At 39.6% G+C, this 16623-nt stretch overlaps 1 protein-coding gene across 1 annotated transcript in view; it reads right to left on the reverse strand.

Annotated features, from left to right (window-relative positions):
• ADGRG4 (adhesion G protein-coupled receptor G4) overlaps positions 1–16623 on the reverse strand; it is an 82756-nt gene that overhangs the window by 51722 nt on the left and 14411 nt on the right. The window contains exon 3 of the mRNA XM_064482577.1: positions 116–6052. Coding sequence (XP_064338647.1) covers positions 116–6052 — 5937 coding nt within the window. The remainder of the gene's footprint in view (positions 1–115; positions 6053–16623) is intronic.

Genomic DNA, 16623 nt, shown 5'->3' on the forward strand with positions numbered 1-16623 from the left:
TAGAAACACCTGTACCTTCTTTTTCCCTTTCTGCCATCAGAGAACTGGCTATCTTGGAGAACACATGTCCCATTATGCACACATTCTGTTATGCCACACACATCGTGGAACATACCTTTGGCCATAGCGGCAATAGGTGAAGTCAAAGTTTCTGTAGACAAAAAGGAAGGTGTGGAGTCCAGCCAGGTTGTCTCAAAAGAGGAAAAGGGTAGTGAAGACACAGTTGCTGTAGAAGGATGTGTTACTCCAGTGGGTATAAGTGGAAATGAGGCTCCAGTAGCAGTGGATGTCATGGCGGCTGTGTTTAGAAGGGAGTCCTGTGTGGGCTTAGGAAGAACTAAAGTAGGGGATGCTGATGCAGCTGGGATTCTGCTCCATGCAGATGTTGCTGTAGAGCTAGGGAGAAGCATGGAACCAACAGATAGGGTGTAGTCAATTGTAGGAGGTGATTTACTCATTCTGCTAAAGAATAGAGGTTGAGACACGGTCCTGGAGTCAGCAGTCACAGTGATTCTGGAAAATTCTTCAGGGGACTTGGAAATGTTTGCACTGTCATCTGTGATTTTTATAGACATAGGGAAAGAAGTTGGGAAGCCAGTAGTGAGACTGCCCACTACAGGTGTAGGGATAGTTCTGGTGGGTATGGCACTTAAACCAGCAAAGGGTAGTATTGTAATGTTAGTGAACGGGTGTGTTGGTGTTATGTCAGAAGTCAGAACTGTGGATTTTGGCACCTCTTCAGTAGAGGAAGTTATCATGTGAGGAGCATTTGACATAGTTGCCAGAGGGGAACCTGAAGGGAGACTAGATAAGATCCAAGTCAGCATAGGTGAAGTAGTAACCTTTGAAATTATAGATCCTGAAGGAGCACCAGAAGGATGTGATGGGAGCGTTGTCCCAGGAGTTACAGATGTGGTTATCTTCTCAAACGTGTGCTTAATGTCAGCCAAAGTAGTAAGGATAGATCTTGAAGATATTGACAATGAAGGGCTCTCAGACAACCCCAAGGTGGGAAGAATTCCTCTTGTGGAAACTGCTGACATTGCCATAACATCTCCAGACACAAGACCAGTCTGAGAGGCTGTGAGAGTTGACAAAGTCTCTGGAACAGGGTAAGAACTTTCTGTTTCCATCTTGCTAGGTGTTGGGACATGAGTAGCACTGGAAATTGAAAACTGAGCTGTAGGTGTATTCCAGGAAGTCGTAAGCAGAAGTTGGGTGTTACTAGATGAGGTTCTTGTTCCCAGAACTGGAAATTCAACCATTTGAGATGTAGGAGGAAGGGAAGTCTTTGGAGAGGAGAACTCGGCTTCAGGACTATGAGGTGAAAAAAGAAGCGACGTCAAAGAGGGTGGAGTTGTACTGGATGGAATCCATGGAGGATATGAAACAGGTGTGTTCACAGACATGGCATCTTTTGTTAGTTCAGCCGTTGAAGTATTTTCTGACAAAGAAGTCGTCTTTTCTGTATTCGAAGAAAGGTAAATGGTGGCTTTTACACTTTTTGTGGGTCCAGGAGTGCTCTTAAAGCTAGTCAAAGATGGAGAAACCTGAATATTCAAGGAAGTATGGAGATTTTCTGAAGGAGTAGATGAAAGCACACTTTCAGAGTCAACAGGCCTGGAATAAGTATTTGTAAGAGCTGTCACTTTACCATTGTTTACAGTAGCTAGAGAGCTGTTAGAAATCCCAGATAATATGCCCAGAGTGGTGGCCTCATCTCCTTGGGGTAATTGTTGGGTTGTTGATAGAAATGGTGAAAATGTGGTCTTTGGAATGGAAGAAATAGCTTCAGTGTTCTTAGAACTGAGTAGAGAGGAGGCAGTGGTGCCTATGAATGGAGTCACTATCTCAGCCATAATAGTGGTTGGAATGGTTTTCACAGAGGGAAAAGCTGGCTCTGTTGAGGAGGAAAAGGATGTAGGTGTGATCCTGGAGGACACCTCTGTTATTTCTGAAGAAGTGAAAGCAGAGGAAACCACTGTGGTTTTTAAAGTAGGTCCAGCATATGTCCCAGGTGTGACATCCAATGTTGATGTTTGTGTGGTCCTAGAAGTCCTAGGGGTAATTGCAGACAATAAAGTATAAAATGATCCAACCATTGTGGAAGCATCAGAAGAAACAGCTGGAGGTGAGAGAGAAGAGTCATGAACTGACATTGAGGACATCTCAGACATAGGCCCAGAAGTGACTACAGAGGAACTTTTCCAACAATCCGGGTGTGCTGTTTCACAAGATTTAGTTGTTAGTGCTGTGGGAGTGTCCGAAACTCTTTTAGAGGTGAAGGCAGTGACACGAACTGGCAGTGGGGACATCTGGTAGATAGGAATGGACGTTGCCATAGAGGTTTCCCCACGAAGTGCTGTGGGTACATTTGGAGTGGAAAGGGCTGTAGCAACCCTGTCAGGGGAGCTAGCTGTAAAACTGGCACTAGAGAGCCGAGCTGTGGAAAGAGACAGGGACTGGGGGGAGGTCTGTGTGCTTTCAGAAATGAGAGAGGCAACTGAAGACACATCAGCTTGCGTCCTAGGTAAAAGCAAGTGTGAAAGAGTTGTGTTGACATTTACAGAATTTGATATTCTGGTGGTCGCGGAAGTTATGGGCTCTACAAATGAAGTATCCTGGCGGTGTGAGAAAGGGTGGGTCACAGGGGTGGGGCTTACTATCGTTTCTTCAGTCCTGGGGATATATACTGAGGGGACACTCAGGCTTTCTTTTTCAGGAGACAAAAGTGAGGTGATTGTCAGAGATTGTGTAGGGAGAGCTGTTTTCCCAAGACTAGTAGACATTTCTGAAACGTGGACATCTACTGTGTTCCTTGAGGTCGAGGTAGGTATAGTCTGTGTACTCCCAGAAGTGGGAGATGAAGCCGAACTCCTGTTAGGTGGAGTCACAAATGGAATCTCTGAATGTGAATGTGTTTGATGACTGGAAACTTCTGTGGTCTCAGAAAATCCTGTATCTGTCATTTCTAAGGATGATGTACTGTGGAAGACTGAAATAAAAAGATTATTTGGTGGGGGCATTTCTGTCATCTTTGGAGTTCTAGGGGTCTTTCCCAGGAAGGTGGTCATCTGCTCTTTGCTAGAGGATAAGGTAGAATCGTCAGTCACTAATAGGGTGGGGACCCGTGTGTTTACAAGACGTGTGGAAGGTTGAGAGATGTACCCATCTCCTGAAGTAATAAGCTTGTTGGCAGAGATGTGTGAGGGCACGGTCTCATCAACAGCAGAAGTTTCTGTGGTGCCAGTAGCCAAGCCAGCATCTCCACTACCACTGAAAGTATATGGAAAGCTCAGAGCATGGGTAGAAGTCTCCTCTGCTTGAGATATGGGTTGGGTTGCTAATGGTGTAGACAGACTTGAGGTCACATGAGTGGAGGACACCACAGGAGTGTTGTCAGGGGGAGATTTAGAGCAGGCAAGTATTGGTCTGGAAGGGGTTACTGCATCAGCTGAGGTGGAGAGAAGGGTGGTCTCAGCCTTAGTCGCCACAGGAGAGGGAGGTCTCAGCGAGGGGATGAGAGTCTCTGTCAGAGAGGGAACTGGTGTGGGTGTCATCCTGACAGAGATCACTGTGGCCTCTGAAGCCGTGTGAAGAGAGTCTCTGTGGGTAGGTACGGTGTCGCTGGTGGTGGAAGCAGTCTGATCCAATGGTGGCACTGATGCTGTGGTCACCATAGCTGATGACAGAGTTGAGACATCTGAGGGCATAGATGTGGAGGAAGCCCTGGCCAGTGTAGAAGGCTCAGGCGTGATAGCCTTAGTCTCCTCAGACACCACCATAGAGGCAACAGCAGAGACATGAACTGGCAGGGAGAACATATGGGTACTAGGCACAAGGGGTGCTGAGGAATGGCTAGCTGCAGGCTGTGGAGGGAAGGTTCCAGCAGACAAGGACACAGCTGTCCTGTCTTTAGGGATAGTGACATAACTTGTCCCCAGTGTGGTGGAAGCATCCAGGGGTTTGGGAAGTGACTGTGTGCTCCCAGAAGTGGGAGATGGAGTTGGATTCCCCTCGGGTAGAGTCTCTGAAGTCCAGTTTGCTGTGTAGATGTGGGTGGAATTAAAGATTTCTGTAGTTCCATTGTATGAACTCTTAGGTGTGGTTTTTACCAATTTTGTAGAAAACCAACTTCCTCTCACCTCAGTAGTTGCAGTTTTGTTATCCAACCGGGCAGTCAGCTTTTCTAAATCAAGAAAAGGGGAAACAGATTCATCTGTTGCTTCCAGCATTGTTGCAAATGGAGAAACCTCGGTTGTGGCTGCTAGAGTCAATTTTCCCTTAAGATAATGGGAAGTTGTTTCTTCCCTTGTCACAGGAGTCTTGAATCTTTCTGTTGTTGCAGACTCTGGTACAGGGTCTGTTGTCTCTCCAAATGCAATTATACCATTTGTCTCTGTTTGTGTGTTCTCAGAAGCACTCTCCTCAGTAGAAAAATTCGGTTCAATGTCAGCAAGGGTAGATACTATATCTACTGGCAGAACAACTGTCTCCCTTGGTGTTGAAAGAAATTCATTTTCAGCTACTGTGGACGTAGGAGTGGTTTTTAGTAGTAAAGTGGTAAGTTTACACTCAGGCAGTTTGGTTACACTTGTGGTTCCAGTAACTGTGGAGAAGTTAGCAAACCTTGGAGATGTCAAATTGGATAGAACTGTTGTGTATCTGTCTGTGGTAGCATCAGCGGTAGTGGTAGCCTCATTCTCTGTGGATGTTTCTGGTGGGATGATAGTATTAGTATTTGTGGATGCATGTTCTGTATTAGAAGTACTCCCATGGAATGCTGATGTCAACAGGGTCTGGTCTGGCCTGGAAGTCCAAGTGATCTCATTGGTAGAAGGTAGATGGTCATCTTCATCAGTTATTGATGTGGGACCAGACTGAAATGCCTTGGATGTGGAAGCTGATTCAGTGGAAATCAAAGGAAGCATGTTCTCACCACCTGTGGGTGTATTCTGGGTGTACTCTGGCCCAGTGATTGTGGGGGAAAGCATAGTTTGGGCCACCGTAGGTGCAAGTGTGACTCCGGGAGTCCCGGCTGTGTGTGTAGTCTCAGCATCAATAACTGTCTGTACACTCTGAGCTCCGGTGAATGGAGACGATGTCCTGAAAGAAAGGGCCATAGAAGAGGCCTCTTTTGGCGCGGAGGTAGATACTGTATCTTCCACTCTGGGTGAAGAGACATCCCGGAAATTTATAGATGTCGATTCTATTTCAGCTGTTCTTAACGCAGGTGTCATCTCAATAGACTCAGTAGGAAAAACTGTAAAGGGTATTTCCATATCAGTTGTTGCCAACATAGATGCTGTCTGATTTCCAGGAAATACAGAATCCACTGGAGTGGCTGTAGAGATGAGCACAGACTCAGGTGGCAGTGTTGATGCAGTCCCAATGTGAGTAGTTGTAGCTGAGGTCTGTTCCACGGTGGACCAAGGTACACTTCCAGAAGCTGTAGATGCCCCAATACCTGTGGATTTGTGTTTGGGCCGAGATGTTGTAGGCATGGATGTGGACTCAAAAGATGAGAATAAAGATGTTGTCCTCATAACAGCCGACTGAGATCCAGTTACTGAAGTTTTGGATACAGGTGAATTCTTGGTAAATTCAGATGTGTACAGGAAATTAGTAGCTACAGTTGGATGAAAGGTCTCAGTAGCAACTGATTCAGCCATTCTTGTTGTCCTTGTGCTCTCTGAAGATGTGGATTTAGTTATTTTCGCAGAATTGGTAGTAGGGCCAATGGAAGTACTCTTGGTAGACAAAGCAATGGCTGCTGAAGTAGGCAAAATGTCTGCTGCAAATGTAGCTGTCTCAGCTATGGGTGTCTTTAAAGAATTTGGTGTAGTCATTGTTTCCAGAGGTGGAGATATTGTATTGGAATACGATCTAGTTGTATAATCAGTTGCAAATACAGGCATGCTTTTAGACGTCATTGTGGAAAAATAGACAGTCTTTTGTGGTTTTAGTTCAGTAACTTGGGATGGAGTTGTCAAATCTATTTGTTGTGAAAGAGTTGTACTTGTTTCTTGAATTGTTATATTTTCATAAACAACTGAAAAATTACCAAGCATGTGTTATTTTGGATTCAACTTTAGAGGTCGGAGACAATTCTTTAAGAAAGAGCTCTATAATTTTTTTTCATATTTTTAAGAGGAAAGAAGTATCAGATATAAATCAAATCATGTGATTACAGTTGACCCTTGAATAACAGGGTTTGAATCGTGTGGCTCCAGTTATACACGGATTTTTTTTTAAATAGTAAGTACTACAGTGCTAAATCCACTGTTGGTTGAATCCTTGGATGTAGAAGAGTAAATATGGAGAAACCACAGATATAAATTGTGCTGGGATTTTCACTGGTCAAGAGGGTTGACTTTCCTTACCCTCGCTTTGTTCAAGGGTCAACTGTACTTAGCTTTTCTTAAGATGATTTTCTACTTTCCAAAATCTATATATGGTTCTCATAATGTCCTGGTTAAGTAACAAGTAGGACATCCATTCCATAATGTCTCCACTAAAAAATATGGGCACTCCTAAAAGAGGGGTGCATGCTAGAGTAGTACACTGATTAGGACTAACTTTGGAAAATGAACTGATTTCTTGAAAGCCACAAGTAATCAAAACTAACTTAAGAAGAACTAGGTAACTTGAAGAGTTCTATATCTATTCCAGAAATTGGATTGTGTAGTTAAAATCTTCCAAAAAAGAGGACCAGCTTTGGATTCAAATAGATGTATTTTTAAATCCTGGCTCCCTCACTTATTCATTATGTAATCTGGGACTAGTTACTTAACCTCACTGTGCGGCAATTTCCTCCTCTGTAATATGAGATAATAACACAGACCTTAGAAAATTGTTTGGAGCATTGACTTAATGCATGTAAAACACTTAGCATAGCATCTGGCACACAGTAAGTGCTCAAAAATGATTACCTGTTGTCAAATCTCTATCACTCATCTCAATACTATCGATTGAAAATGTTTTGATCTGGAACCTCAAGATTAAAATTTCTTAAACATATGCCATTAATGTATATACATTTATCAATAATGTATACAAATATATATAATAAATTTATGTTATGTACATTATAAATATACACAAAATATAAATGGCAAAATAACACAATAAAAATAAATATAAATAGAAGTTTCACAATATTTTTTCCTTGCACTCTAATGTATTGTCTGAGTACCCCTAGAATTGTGCACCCCACTTTGAAGACTACTGGAGCCTAGCTTATGTCTCAATTCAAGTCCAATTAAATGTAACAAATATTGTGACTACTATTCTAGGTCCTGTGAGAACTGCATAGTTTATGGCATAATTTCTTCCTTTAAAGAGCTCACACGCTTACTGGAAAAGTCTTACATTATTGAAATATTTTTAGACAAAATATAACATAATATTTTTTAAACAATAAAAACACAATAAAATAATATAGTTTATAATAAAGTGAATAATGGAATATACTCAGGTTTCACACGTCTCTAAAGTATCATCGGAGATCAGTGCACTGGCTTCAAGCTAATGAGGAAGCTTTCTCTTAGAAGACTTAGGCTTTTTGAGAAATGATGGAGTTTGGGTACAGAAGGCAAGCACATGTAGCAATGAATAATGGAGGTTGTGAAACAGTCTAGTTGGGAGGGATTCTGTTGGATAAGGGTGAGAAAGAACGTCCAACTAGGATGAGACCTGAAGGGAAGGGTGGAGAGACAGCTAAGAGAAGACAAGACAGCAGCTTTCCTGTACTTACTACAAGCCAAGCACTGTGCAATTTGCTATCTCACTTAATGCACCTAACAACTTTATAAGGTAAATATTACAATTACCTACATTTTAGAGTTGAAGAAACTGTCAAAAACTTTACATGAATTGCTCAAATTCACATTCGAATTTCAGACCAAGATCTACATCTATGCTCTTAACGACTACACCATTTGGAAAGATGTAAATTCTTGAGCTAGGAGAATGAGTTGATAAAAAGTAGTCCTTAAAGGAAATGAATTTTGTGGCAGTGTACATGATGGGTAGGGATGGGAAGAAACTGAAGGCAAGGAGACTCTTTAAGGCACTGATAAAGTCCTCTCCCCAACCGCACTCCCGCCAACTGTAGGCTAATCCAACTATCCATCGCCTCCATATCTGCATTAGAGCAGCCACGGTCACACAAGAGGATGAATTAGTGTTTCTATAAATTCATGATCACCAAACTTCAAAGAAGCTTTTCACACTCCTGATCCAGCCTACTACTTTTATCTGGTCAATGTATGCCTCTACTCTCTGCAATAAGTATTGAAAATCTTCCCCACTCTCAAACTTTACCCTCCCATCTTTGTCAAGTAGCCATACCTCTGACTTCATAGGAAAAAACAATGGAAGTCATCAGATAGAAACTTAGCTGTGCTACCGTCTCAGAAAGCTCACACCAGCCGTCATCCCTCCTTTCCCTAAGGAGCTTTTCCCTCCTGATTTAAAACATATTCCAGTCTCTTGAAATAAAAAATTAAAACCTTACATCCCTCTGCGGTACTGCCCTATGACTCTCCCTCCTATCACTTCTTTAAAGAAAGTTTATCTATATTGGCTGTCTCCATGCTCCTCTAACCCATTCTTTAGCTCACAGGAATCAGGCTTCTGCCATCATCATTCAACTGAACAGCATTCACTAAGGCCACCAATAGCCTCCATGTAGATAAATACTATGCGTACTTTTTCAGTCCTCCGCTTACTTGACCTTTCACCAGCCTTTGTTAATGTTGATCACTCCCTCCTTCTTAAAATGCTCTTTTAGTTGACTTCCATGATGTAATGCACTCTTGGTTTTTCTCCTACTTCTCTGGCCACTCTTTCTGGTTATTGCCTTTGCAGACACATCCTGTTTCAACTGGTCATTAAATATTAGGGATCCCCAAAGCTTGGTCCTAGCACCTTTTTTTTTTCTCACTCTATAGTTTTTCCATGCCTTGGATTCCAGTTAACACCTATACAGAGATGAATCTCTAAGTTCTATCTCTAGACAAGATCTCTATTCTGAGCTCCACATTTATATAACCAATTGCTCATTTGACACTATCTCTTGGATATCTCATTAACTCAGTATGCCTCAACTTGAACTTTCTCTAAACTGGGTCCTCTTTCAGTATTCCCTCTGTGAATGGTTCCATCATACATTCTATTGTGCAAGCCAAAACCCTCTCCCTCTGTCTCCTTCATGTTATTTCACCTGCTATAGCCAACCCATAATCTTGTCCTATGTATCTTATCTCCTAAATATCTCTTGACTCCATTTGTTTCTCTTCATCTTTTTGAAAATTTTATTTATTTATTTTTAATTGAAATATAGTTGATTTACAATTTTGTGTTAGTTTCTGGTGTATGGCATAGTGATTCAGCTATACATTTTTATATATAATCTTTTTCATATTCTTTTTCATTGAATATAGTTCCCTGTACTATACAGTAGGACCTTGTTTGTCTCTTTTATATATAGCAGCATGTATCTGCAAATCTCAAACTCCTTATTTATCCTTCCCTCCTTCCCTCTTTGGTAACCATAATTTCATTTTCTATGTCTATGAGTCTGTTTCTGTTTTGTAAATAAGTTCATTTGTGTCATTTTTTTAAGATTCCACATATAAGTGATATCATATGATATTTGTCTTTCTCTGTCTAACTTACTTCACTTAGCATGATAATCTCTAGGTCCATCCATGATGCTGCAAATTCATCTTTATCACTTACCGCTCTGACCAAACCATCATCAGTCTCTCACCTGGACTACTACAGTAGCTTCCCAACTAGATTCTGCCTCTGCTCTTGGGCCCCTCCAACCTGTTCCATAATGCAATCAGAATGATCTTTTTTTGACATGTAAATTCAATCTTATCACACACACCACCTTCACAAACTCAGCTCCCTTTAGTGGCTTTGTATTACTCATAGGATTAAAAAAAAAAAACTTTCTTAACAGAGTAACAGAGCCTATAAAGCTATGCATGGTTTGGTCCCTATCTACCTCTCCAGGCTCAGTTTGTACTAAGTTTCTCCCTTGTTTTCTGGCCTTCAGCCCATCAGCCCTGTTTTACTCCCCCAATACTTGGCATTCTTTTTCTTACTACAACACCACTGTGTGTGTTGTCACCTCTCATAGAATGATCTTCCCACCCTTCTTCAGCTGATTAACTTCTATTTATCCTTCAGATCTCAGCTCATGCATCACTTCTTCAGGGAAGACTGTCTTCCTTTGCCTCCATAACTAGGTCAAACCAATCTATTCTAGGCTCTTCTGACATCACATACCCCTTCTTCATAGTACTTGTCACAGCTGCAGTGTTACATTTGTGTGTGCTTATTAATGTCTGTCTTCCTCACTACACTGTATGGACAAGGACCTCATCTTTCTTTGCTCATTCACCATTGTATCCCTAGTGCCTAGCACAGAGCCTGGCACGTGGTAGATGTCCAATAAATATTTACAAGCTTACTGAACAAGTGGAAATGATGATGGCTTGGAATGAGATGAGAATAGCATGGGGACAGGTTCTGTTACAAAGATGTATAAGAGATGAAGAAGACAGAGAAATCTCAGAGAACTCAACTTTTGCTTTTGGGCTACCTGGAGAAAAGTGCTGATATTCATAGATATAGGAAAATTGGAAAGGCAGCCTCACTTGGAAGAAAAACATCCAGTTCAGGCTTAGGAAAGTGGAATTTGAAATGATGGGTGGAACATCCAAGTGAAAATGGTGCATAGTAAAATTCAAGACTGAGTCATAATTTTTCTCCAGTTCAAATCGCCCAAAATGAAATCATGCATATTTACAATTGGGAAATTAGCATTTTGAATTTATCTACCTGGGAAGCATAATATCTCTGGTGCAGGAATAATTATGGTGTAGACAATCTACGAGCTTGTTTCACTGTCTTGAGCATTAAAATTACTTTTAATTTGCATATGTAGGAATTCTGAGATGTCTGTGGGATATTCTTTGGGATTTTGTGACCATTAGCAAGTAGAATGAGTGACAGTCAGAAACCTGCAACTGAGATGACAAAAGTACACACATTTATAAAGAGAATACTCAAAGTTATATAAAAAGTACTTTTTTCAATGACCAGAGATTCACATTCTGTTAGGCTGTATCAAGAAACCAGTATATTTCAGCAGCACAAGATTTATTTTTCAAGCTTTCTGTCTTCAAATTTGTCCATAACTACAAGTAAAAGGAGAATTTCAGCTATAGCTATAGCTGTTAATTGTTATTAACACTTTCAGTAAGCATCTCAAAAAGAAGCCCAAGACTTAGAAAAAGAGAAAAAAATGAGTTGAACAAAATTGCCAAGCAGCTGACATTTCTCAGTACCAGATACCTCTTAGGAAATAATGCAACTTTCATTTTAACCTAAAGCCTGGACTTGTATATTTCAGCAAACCTCCCATTGAATCTTTCAGATGAAAGGTTTTTTCCCAGAGGGATTACTATCTCAAGTTTTCCCTCTAAACTCGTATTGATAAAGACTCAAGTCTTCCTTAATGAAATCACAGAATTTTAGAACTGTCCTAAAGACTGTATTTCCTCCCCTTATTTAGAGATTAGGCCCAGAGAGGTGCAGTGTTGAGAAGATGAGATTTCCACCGGTGAACGATGTAGAGAAGAAATAAGACAGTGGGTGCTCGTGTTTCAATTATCTAGTACCCATCTAGTAGCCATAAGTGCGTGCCCTCAATTTACACTATGCCACCGCAAACCCTGAAGAAATAAGAGACTCTACCTAAAAGAACCAAAGATTGACAAACTCAGATAATAAAAGTCAAGTTCTGCAAATACTGAACAGCTCAAGAGAAAGCAATCACTCAAAATAGTAAGACATAGGGGGAGGGTATAGCTCAATGGTAGAGTGCGTGCTTAGCATGCATGAGGTCCTGGGTTCAATTCCCAGCACATCTATTAAAATAAATAAGTACACAAACAAACCTAATTACCTCCACACAAGACAAAAATAAATAAAGAAATAAACAGTGAGACATAAAATTTAGAAGAGAGCATTACGGTACTAAACCAAAACACGAAGGCACCCTTGCAAGCTGAGGGAGGCACTGAAAGCCAGTGGGGATCCCAAATTACAGCCATGCCCTGAAACGATATTCCTTGATTAATCGCTCATATCCCAAGTAAAAGCAATCCGATCTTAAGTCAGTAGCTTTTTAACCAGGATCCATAGGAATCAAAGATTCTTCCAAACTCTAAATCTGGCAATTAATTACAGTTGCTAGCAAACGTGTTCAATTGATACAGAAAAATCATTTGTCAAAATCCCACATCCATTCATGAAAAAAATCTCTTGGCAAGTTAGGAATGAAGGGTATTTGTATCAACTTGATAAAGAACATCACCCAGAAACCTACAGCTAACATCAACCATCATGGTGAAAGGCTGAATGTCTTCCCACTATGACTGGGAACTAGGCAAGGACGTCAGCTTATTCAACGTAGTCCTGAAAGTTGGAGGTATTCCAGTAAGAAAAGAAAAAGAAAGAAAAGGCATTGCAGATCATGTGATCGTCCATGTAGAAAATTCCTAGGAACCTAAAAATAAATACCTCCTGGAACTTAAAAGTGAGTTCAGTAAGGTTGGAGGATACAAAATTAACACTAAACAAAGAATTTTTAGACTTGATCCCAAAAGCTTGATCCACAAAAAGAAAAACTGACAAATTGAACTTCATAAAAACTAAAGGCTTTTGCTCTGTGAAAGCCCATATGAAAAGGATAAATGAGTAATCTACAGATTAGGAGAAAATAATTGCAGAACATGTGTCCAACAGAAGACTAGAATATATAAACAACTCTCAAGACTCCAGAGGGAAAAAAAATCCAATTTAAAAAAATAGGTAAAAGACATGACTAGACAGTTCACTGAAGAGGTTACATAGACGGCAAATAATCACAGGAAAAGATGTTCAACATTATTAGGCATCAGGGAAATGCAAATTAAAACCACAGTGAAACATCACTATACACTTACCAGAATGGCTGAAATTAAAAAATAGTGACAACACCCAATGCTGGTGAGGATGCAGAGAAACTGGATCACTTCTACATTGCTGGTGGGAATATAAGATGGTACAGCCACTTTGGAAAGTAGTCAGACAGTTTTATATAAAACTAAATGTGCAGCTACCATAAAGCCCAGCGATTGCACACCTGGGCATTTATCCCAGAGAAATGAAAACTTATACTCACACAGAGACTTGCACACAAATGTTCATAGCAGGGTTTTTTAGGTAGTAGCCAAAAATTAGAATCAGTCCAGATACCTTTTAACAGGTGAATGGCTAAACAAATTGATAAATCCACACCATGGAATCCCACTCACAATGGAAAGAAATGAACTATGGATACACACAGCGACCTGGATGACTCTCCAGAGAATGATGCTGAGTGGGAAAAAAAAAAAGCCAATCCTAAAAGGTTACACAGTGTATGATTCCATTTATTAACATTTTTGAGATGACAACATTTTAGAAACAGAGGACAGACAGATTAGTTACAGTTGTCAAAGGTCAGAGATATGGGAAGCAGAGGTGGGGGGAAAGGGAGGGAGGGAAGTGGGTGTGTTTATTAAAGGGCAACCTGACGGATCCTTGCGGTGTTGAAACCATTCAGTATCTTGACTGTGTTGGTGGGCATGCAAACCTACACAGGTGATAAAACTGTATAGAACTTAACACACACAAATGAGTACAAGTAAAACTAGAGAAATCTGAATAAGAGAAATCTGTATCCATATCAATATTCTGATTGTTACACTATCGCTTTGCAAAATGTTACCATTGGGGGAAACTGGGCAAAGTATACAAGGGATCTCCAACTGCGTGTGAATCTACAATTATCTGGAGAAAAATTTCATTTAAAAAACGCAAATGCAAAAACCCCACACTGTGCAGGTAGTTGAACGATTACTAAATATCCATTTGTATTGGAGGGACCACAGAAGCCGTGGCATCTGGCCTTCATCTTTGAAGGGCTTGCAAATGTGTTTTGCCACATCGGTTCTGTTCCCATTTGTGAACAAGTGATCACTTGCACAAATAATTTGCATGAACGTTACTGTTTCTGTACGATAAAGTGGGGATAACCCATGCTAACCCACAGGGGCCTGTGGGCTTAATTGCCATTTGCTCCTTCACTTTAGACAAAATTGTATTATTGTAATCGTTGGGAGCTGGAGGACAGAGGTATAGAGTAGCTGAATATTTATGAGGCGTTTTGTTGCAGATGTACCTGCCAACAGAATATTAAGTGGAACATTTGCTAAGGTACCAAATTCTGCTTGTGATTTGGGTATATCACCTCATATTAAATCTCTGCGTTTTTCTAGCCACATTTTGCATCTGGTTTTTCTTTCAATCACGACCTCTGGAAGTATAATTCAGAGTGTGTTTATTAGATTTGTGAGAGATAATGGTGACCAGAAACTGCCAGAGACACATCTGCCTGTGGGGTAGAAAAAAATATGAAATGAACATCTTTAAGATGACGAGAAAAATTTTTTTTCTCAAATGGTGTCTGTATTCAGTTTCCAGGCAAGGACATGAAAAATGAACCCTGTGATTGGGAGAGAGACAGGCTAGCGCTTCCATCTCTGAATCTACAGGAGAGTGTCACCCTGTGCAGGAGAATACAAATAAGTGGGTTTGAAGGAACTACAAACAGCTCTTGCTTATCTTTCGTGATGAAAAATGAGGATAGCACAGAGAATTGATGTACAGGGGCAAAATCAGATTGCCTTTTACCTAGAAGAGCCCATCATGATGGAGCCTTTCTTATCAGAGCTGACAACTGAGTAGAGGGCTTAGTAGCGGGCCAGACAAAGGCTTTAGGAATTACATAAACTGTATAATCAATCTCTGCATATTTTTAAGAATGGTTCGTGTATAAAGTAATTCAAAGCAGCTGGAGCATTAGATCAATTAATAAATCTCAGCAAATCAATAGCTCCACACAAACAGGGACCCTATGTTTTGATTTTGCAGGATGGACTCAATTCATGTTACTTCATTCTTTTCCAAGAAGGAATTTCACAAATGCATAACCAAGAGTGATTTCATCTAATTTAATCTTTAGGAAGACTCGTCTTCATGCCTTCACAAGTCAGAATGAATTTTTTGTAGGATCATGCGTCTGAGCGGAGATTAGGAAATTATGTTCAACATACCTAGAGAGGAATTTTAGCTTGTGATCAGTCCCTAATGGTCACTTCAACAAATTCCTGTCACCATCCATTCCTTTTAAAAATACATTAGTCTTTTGTCACAGCTAAAACCTGGAAACACCTTCAAAGTCCACTGAAAATAATCAGATAGCTCTGTATTTCTGACATGGAAATATATCCCAAATATACTATTAAATATTAAAAAAGAGACAGAGGACTATGCCTATAATGATGATCCCAACTTTGAAAAAGAAAAAGAATATTTACATGCAAACTCAAGTTTTAAATTGTTTCTGCAAGGATATATAAAAAATTGTTAACAATTATTGCTTTTAGGGAGAAGTACTTGGGATAAGGAATTGAAGAGAAAGGAAACATTTACTTTTCATGTATATCTTTATGCACTGTTTAAATTTTGACCGTGCATGTCTATTATTTTTACACTAAAAAATCCATTTTACTGAATAGTTAAATTAATAAAATCACTAGCAAAAATGGTAAATCAATTTAAATTATACTAGCTTATATCCTTTTCTCTTGAAATTGTACTTTTAATATGTTCTATGAAATTACAAGCTCACCCATACCAAGATGTGAGTACAAGAAAATTATTTGCAACTGCAAACATTTGGAAGCAACTTAAATGCCCGTTGATGGTAAGTTAGTTAAATAAATCATAGTACACCTATACAATGGATATATATATGAAGCCCTCAAAACCAATGAGGTGGATATAAATGTACTAATATGTCCATCATAATATTAAGTTAAAATAAATCAAATTGTAGAACCATATGTACATATGCATATATTATTTTTGGTTTTTAACTATATACACCCATACATACCCATGCATACATAAACACACTTATTATAAATCCACAAGAAAAAATTCTAAAAAAAAAAAAAAAACACCTCTGTGGAGAGGATGCAGGGTATGTTTTACTTTATACGTCATGTACTTTCGTACTGTTTGAGTTTATTTTATTCACAACCATGTGTATTCCATTTGTAACCTTTTAAAATAAACAAAATATGCTTGAAAACTACTCCAAAACTAAATGACTAATGACTAGCACCTTTGCTGTTATTATTATTTATCACTGGTCTGTTTAAATATGCCTGCGACATCTCCATCCATAGTGAATACTTGTTTATTAAACTCAGGTAGGGATCATGGTTTTCAGCAAATGTTCCCCAAAAACTTTGTTCTCATGAATATATAAATACATAATATATAATTTATGTGTAAATAGATTTATTGAGATTTGTAACCTAGCAATATGCTCATTAAAATTTATTTTTAAAGGTCATAATCCTTCTGTGGACCATAAATACCAATTTATTAGGCAAAGGCTGAAGCTAGACATGTTGAAAGCACTCCTATTTATTCATATAATTGCCT

This window comes from Camelus dromedarius, chromosome X (genome assembly GCF_036321535.1).
Source record: "Camelus dromedarius isolate mCamDro1 chromosome X, mCamDro1.pat, whole genome shotgun sequence".
NCBI classification, from domain to species: domain Eukaryota; kingdom Metazoa; phylum Chordata; class Mammalia; order Artiodactyla; family Camelidae; genus Camelus; species Camelus dromedarius.